General features: G+C 45.0%; 1 protein-coding gene across 1 annotated transcript; it reads left to right on the forward strand.

Moving 5' to 3' along the window:
- Window positions 1-1530: 1530 nt before the first annotated feature.
- LOC310776635 (protein IWS1 homolog) lies at window positions 1531-3981 on the forward strand (the record flags this gene model as incomplete). Its single annotated transcript, XM_083636809.1, has 2 exons — window positions 1531-1737; window positions 2785-3981. The coding sequence occupies 2 exons, from the start codon at window positions 1531-1533 to the stop codon at window positions 3979-3981; spliced, it is 1404 nt and encodes a 467-aa protein (XP_083492935.1).
- Between the last annotated feature and the right edge of the window lie 3201 nt (window positions 3982-7182).

Raw genomic sequence — 7182 nt, forward strand, 5'->3', positions numbered from 1 at the left:
AGAGCAGTATAGCCGGGGCAGAGCACATGAAGAAATATATATCTGCTGCATCTGTGTCTGCATCAAAATGACTGACAGAGTGCCCCTATCCCCCTGATAGTGTGATACCTTAAATTAGGACCCACAGCAAACATGAACTTAACAAATATTGTTTTAAATCACTAATTACAACAGAAACAGAAAACAATTAATCCATTAGGAACAAATTGAGTGACAATGTCATGAAAAATAGGAATCACAGAATAAAGCACCTGTGAACACATGGCACATGGTCCAGCCATATAGACTATTATAGCCTATATGGCATGGCTGGACCGTGTGCCAAACCTACGTTTTGTCTTGGGTCGTGGGTTGGTTTCCCTCCTGTCCTCAGCCATATTTTACATAGACCAGGGGTTTTCAAAGTCTGACACTGTGGGCCCTCCACTCAGACAAAGCTTGGAAAAAGTTCAATTTCTGAATGCCTATGGGATCATGATTGTTATTGATCACATAGACACTCAATAATTGAGCCAAGATAGCCTGATTGCTGCCTACACCAAATAGGCCTACATAGAAAAGGTCTGTCTGAAGTTCTGACCCTGGGAAAATGGTGAAAACAGTAAAATTCCCTACTCCATCTCTGAACTATCTCTTTAACCAAATCACACATTTAGGTTATTCTATCATGTGATCTCTTTTTGATGACCAATGTAATATTTCTTCACTTCCATTCACTGAGCCTCCCCGGAAACCGTTTGGAGGCCCAGTTCCCACTTTTAAAACCCCTAACGTAGACCAATCACAGCTCACACTGCTATGACATCATCTTACATAGACAAATCATAGCTCATGCTGATATGACATCACTGATGAGGTAATAACCGTGCATTCCATTGCACTCGGAATTTTGGAAAAAATGACCTCCGACAGGGAAAAAAGTGCAATGGAACAAGACAGAACTCCGAGTCGGAAACTCGGGCAACATCCACCAAGCCCGAGTTTGCCGAGATAAACACTCTGACGTCACAATCAACATGGCGGCGCACAAATAGACACACACAGTGATAAGTAAGAAGGTACTTTTTCCACAAATGTTTCACTTGATGTAGTGTTTGTGTTATGAAGCAACTTTTAGTTGTCATTTCGATTCCCACACAGTTGATTTGTGCTTGATAGAAGCATGCGGTAGCCTACTAGCCATCCATGTTTGTAGGCATGCATGTTTTTCCACACAGATACAATGGAAGGTAGAGTGGAACATGGAAATACTGCGTCAGAACTTCTGATACCCGACTTTCAAAGGAATGCACCATAAATCACTGATGATGTCATAATGTCTATGACATCATCAGTGATGTCATAAATCCTTCCCTGCAGAGGCTATAAGTAAGACTGGTAGAGTTTGTGTCACGCAGTGAATGAAATAACAGTCCAATGATGTTGTAGATCCTCCCCGCTAAGCGTATATACGATAGGCAAAGGAGAGCTGAGCTCCGACAGTGAAGAGGAGGACCAGACGTGAAGGGTGGCGCCGAGAAGGATAAGAAGATGCTCTTCAGCAGCAACAGCGAGTCCAGAGGAGACAAGGAGGAGAAAATGATTGCAGACATCTTTGGAGAGTCAGGAGATGAGGAGGGAGAGGAGTTACCAGGTTTCAACCAGGAAGCCCTGGAGGAGGAGATTAAGGGGCAGAAGCAACAGGCGGAGGACAACTCAGACGAGGGAGTCGAGTCGACTGCAGCATTAATGTTTCATGTCAGACTTTTACATCAAAAAAGCACAAGAACTTCATCTCTTCCCTTCAAAACGTTAACTTTAGCTGCAAGCTGCAAGCAGCTCAACCGGCCAACAGATTTCAAAGCTGATAAGCTTACTGGAAAGAGCGTGACTCAAACTGTTTAATAGGCGAAACCTTTGGTGACTCACAGTAGTGTTTTGAGGCCGGTGAACTGGTTACAGCAGTGATGATATCATCAGTGATCGCAGTTGTCAGCACTATCAGTCTTCATATGGGTCTGGACGAAAGTTATTTTGGACAGATACTGTCTGAGATGCCTGATTGGCTGGTCGATGTAGACGGCGGGACTAATCTACAGATGGCGGGCCGCGGATTACTACAGAGCGCACTGCACACAGCAACACACCTGTATGTTAAATAGCTAGCTAGCTGTTAGCTATCGGTTGACATCACCGATGACATCACTCACTGATGACATCGCAATTGCTCTAGTGACATCACTGGTGATTGTGCGTCATGTTGGCAACCTCATGAAACGCAAGCCCATTCGAGGAAACTACATCTTTCAACAACAGCCCAAGTTTGGCAGGTTTAAAGATGTTTTGGACATCTTCAATCTCTGGCAGATGTTCAGCTGTGTAACACTGGAACCATCGCCAAGGCAACAGAACAAACACAGAACTTCTCAACAGAATCCGTTTCAGAGAAAAACATGAGGACATTCTTAATGAAGACTTTTCCCTCTTACAGCCCACCAAAATATTTGGCATGAGATCATCACTGATGACATAATCACTCATGACATCACTGATGACATCACTGATATCCAATCCTGACTGAATGAATGAATGACTCGCGTGGTAAAAATCTGCAAGGATTACAGCTGCCGGTGCCACTGATGTCATAAATCCCTTCCTAAAGGGGCTAGTGAAAGTCCAACACAGCGAGTGAGTAATTTGTCCAACAATGTGTGTGTGACATCATCAGTGATGTCACTCGAGCAATTGTGATGTAATAAGTGAGGTCATACATCCTAATGCTATAAATAGGACTGATACCGATAGGCGAAGGGTAAAACCATGCCCGCCAGCAAGGATGACGACAAGGCGAAGGGCGGTGCCGAGAATGACAAGAAGATGCTCTTCGGCAGCAGCAGCGAGTCCAGAGGAGATGAGGAGGAGAAAATCATTGCAGACATCTTTGGAGAGTCAGGAGACATGGAGAAAATGTTTGCAGACATCTTTGGAGTGTCAGGAGACGAGGAGGGAGAGGAGTTTACAGGTTTCACCCAGGAAGACCTGGAGGAGGAGATGAAGGGGCAGAGGCAGCAGGCGGAAGACGACTCGGACGAGGGAGTCGACCACAGTGGCAAAGATATGAGTTTCATGTCAGACTTTGACATCATGTTGGCTAAGAAGAAAGCCCAGCGTGGCAGGAAGAGGAGGAACCGGGATGGAGGGACGTTCATCAGCAACGCCAACAACATCATCAGCACCATGATCGCAAAGATGAACGAGGCCGCAGAGGAGGATCGAACTCTGAACAGTCAGAAGAAACCGGCGCTGAAGAAACTGACTCTGCTAGCTTCAGTCGTCATGCACCTGAAGAAACAGGACTTGAAGGAGACGTTTGTTGACAGCGGAGTGATGTCGGCCATTAAGAAGTGGATCAGTCCTCTTCCGGACAAGAGCCTGCCCGCGCTCCGGATCAGAGAGGAGCTGCTCCGGATCCTGCAGGAGCTCCCCAGCGTGAGCCAGGAGGCGCTGAAGCACAGCGGGATTGGCCGGGCCGTCATGTTCCTGTACAAACACCCCAAAGAGTCCCGATCCAACAAAGACCTGGCTCTCAAACTCATCAATGAGTGGTCGCGGCCGATCTTCGGCTTGACGTTGGACTACAAAAGGATGACCAGGGAGGAGAGGCAGCAGAGGGATCTGGATCGGCAGATGTGTAAAGGACGACGACTGAGTTCAGGGGGTCAGACTCCTCAGAGAGACCTGGAGAAACAGCTGACTGGGGAGGAAAAAGCCCTGCAACCCGGAGACCCAGGGTTTCGTGCGAGGGCCCAGGTGCCCATGCCCTCTAACAAGGACTACGTTGTTCGGCCCAAATGGAATGTGGAGGCGGAGTCCAAGAAGAAAAAGAATAAAGGTTTATCTCGTGTGGATAAATGTATGCGTCGTTTCGCCGACATCCGCCGCCTGACGAAGACGGGTAACGCCATTAAGATCAGCGTGGAGGGCAGCCACATGCCACTGTGATTTGAACCTGCCTCAGTATTTATTCACTTTCTTTTCTTTTAATGTTTTGTTCCTGGACCATCCCACACTTTCAGTTTATGCTTTTCAGAATGTGAAAATATATGCTGGTTTGTTTGTCAATTCAATGACAGTTTGTTTTATTCACAGAGCGGCCATAATTTATTTAGTCAGACTCAGGGTGGGAAACCCGACCTGGAACACAGAAAACAAGCGGGGAAACTCATTGCACTTAAACTGTGTTCGGATCAGGTGGCAGTTCCAGATCAAACCACAGTAGTAGTAGTAGTAGTAGTAGTCTACGCTGAAGAAGGCCTGTTTGGCTGAAACGTCCATTGTAGCTGTCAAATGCCAAGATGATGGATTAAACCTTTGAAAGGACATTCAAGTGTGCTGGCTGTTCTCTTCTACCAGTTCCAGATCAAAGACTACAGACACTGGACTGATAGTGCATCGCGTTGCCTAGCACTAGCAGTTGTCACTGCCTGCATTGCATTCTCCAAGCCAAGTGCAATTAGTTTTAACGGTTGCCGTTTCAGCCAGCTAAAGTTACATGATAACATTAGGTAGCAGGTAGCCTACAGCTAACATAAACAGTTTGACCTATTGTGCTCCGGCTCATCCCTCCATGCTTTTACATTGTCTTCCCGGGTCACATTGACCTGAGCACAACAGGAGGGTTAAAATAAGCACTTTTTTTTTAAACCTTTATTTTACCAGGAAGTCCCATTGAGATCAGAAATCTCTTACAAGAGAGGCCTGGCCAATGTAGCAAGGTAGCCGTACAAAACACATTACACACATTAAAATACAACTTACACAACATGAATCCAGAATTCACAATAAATCGGAATCAGAATAACTATTGATCCCAGAGGGGAAATTGAGTCATGCTGTGACTGCTGTGATAAATGATAATGCTTTAGAATATAGAATATAAGATGTTGATGTTTTTTTTGTAACGCTTTAGAATAAAAAAAACATCTTAACATCTACAACCAACTACAGTGGGGTGCAGGCTGTATTCTAAAGCAGTGTCAATTGCCTCCTAGTTACATAGTAATTACAAAGTAACAGGGGTAACAGGGTAACTACAGGACTTCTTTCCAGTTGTGGCTCTCAAGGACAAAGTACCTAGAAATTACCCCCACAATAAATACAGTTAGGCTACATAGCCTATAAAAAACACATCAACATCTTCATCTTAACATCTGTAACTAACTACGGTAACTACAGTGGCGCAGGCTGTAAGCAGTGTTAATTCCCTTTTTTTTGCAGGCCCTTAAGAGCATATGAGACAAACCCGTTTGTGTGTTTTTCTGAAAAACATATTTTTAACAGTTTATGATGCATCTATCTTGTTATATTTACTAGTATATGGCCAATAAACAACAAATCAAAAGTGTCCTGGCCAAAATCGTGCATTCTTTTTGTTTTAAATCCAATTTTAAAGTGAAATTAGGATTAATCACTCATTACATTGCCAAACGCCTGAAAAAGTGGGCCGTACTCTGTGTATAGGGTGCGGCGGCCCTGGATAGTAGTAACTACAGTCACTGTAGTTACTACTGTAGTACAGTGTAACTACAGGGGTGCGGTAAAGTCACATCTTGTACCCGATTTTGTACCCTGTAGAGAAAATCCGAGCACTGGTGACTTCATCGTCTGTGCTCATGACCTTTGAACCGTCACATTCCCGTTTCCCGGTTTTAATGGAATGGCCCATTTATGTCCACAAAATGAAACAAGAATTTTTAAACTGGCTCGCTCTATCCAATGTGCAGACTTCTGCTCTGGAAATGTATGTAAATTAATGCATATTTAAGTAGCCTAGACAATGCCTCATTTGCATATTTATGCCTAACATTTCAGAAAACTTCTAATACCAAAAAAATGTCTTAATGTTACCAATCAACTGCATGGGGAAGTTCCATGGTGATATCTATAACATTTTTAGCCGATTCATGTCTCACCGGTATGTTCGCATGACATGATAAAGATACTCTCAGTTCACACTCCAGGTCAGGGGGTGGCGGCACTGCGCCCGTCAGTTGTTTGCAACCCGCCAAGAAACAGAAGAAGAAGAACCTGCAAAGCAGCAGCACCAAAGAGCATGGAAGGAAAGAGACGAAACTCCGGCCATTTTTGGAAACAGAATGCGCCTCGCAGTGGTCAGCTGCGGTAGCGCGGGCCCCTATAATCAGCCTCTCTAACGCCGGCATTCCACTGGTTGCATTGCGTTGCTTTGCGGCTGAGCTCCGGTTTTGCTCCGTGCTCTGTGCTGCGGCAACACTCACTGGCTGCGTGTAGAGCACGTCACGGCTCAGCTGCGCCAGACAGCTAGAGTGACGAGACCGACAGGTTATCACTGTAAAATCGAGCGAGACAATTTGTATGTGGGATAAATACAACGACAAACAGGCAGAAGATCATTGTTCCCAACTGGAGGAGCAGAGGAGGGGTGGACTTGCTTGGTGTTGTCCTTATAAAAAGGATGTGTTGTGTCATATATTATTTTGTGGTTTTCCACTTCAATTATGAACTTTTCCTCATACATATTTGTCCTCTGGCTTGATATTGAATGCTGTAAACACCTCTGCCCTGTTGATTTCATGCCTGGCTCCGCCCAACTTGCTGCGGCTTTGCTCCGTCATCCGTGAAAAATAGAACCCTTGCGTATCTTTTTCGGAGAGCTCCGGATCGTCGGAGCTGGGACGGAGTAGACACGCAACGCAGCGGAGTAGGTGGGAGTTGACACAATGATTAGAGTGGAAACGTATCGGCTCCGATGCCGTACCGCAGCGCAGACGGACCGAACACGGACCTAGTGGAATGTAGGCGTAAACAGTAACTCAACGGGAGAACACTCTAAATTTCGTGGATTCACATCTTTTCTGGGCGTACTGTAAATCTTGATTGAAGTGGTGTAGTGCAGGGATGTAAAACAACAACCATATTGTGGAAACTAAGCAAAATTTTTCTTTTTTTTCTTTTAGTTTTTTCAAGATAAATAGTAAATGCAAAGGACCCGAGGTTAAAACCACGGCAACACACTTCTGACGGAGTGGACGACAGCCGCATTAGCTATTTATCTTGAAAAAAATAAACAAAGAAAACGAAACATTTTGCTTAGTTTCCACAATATGGTTGTTGTTTTACATCCCTGCACTACACCACTTCAGTCAAGATTTGCAGTACGCCCAG

This window comes from Poromitra crassiceps, assembly GCF_964638095.1.
Source record: "Poromitra crassiceps genome assembly, chromosome: 5".
Lineage (NCBI taxonomy): Eukaryota > Metazoa > Chordata > Actinopteri > Beryciformes > Melamphaidae > Poromitra > Poromitra crassiceps.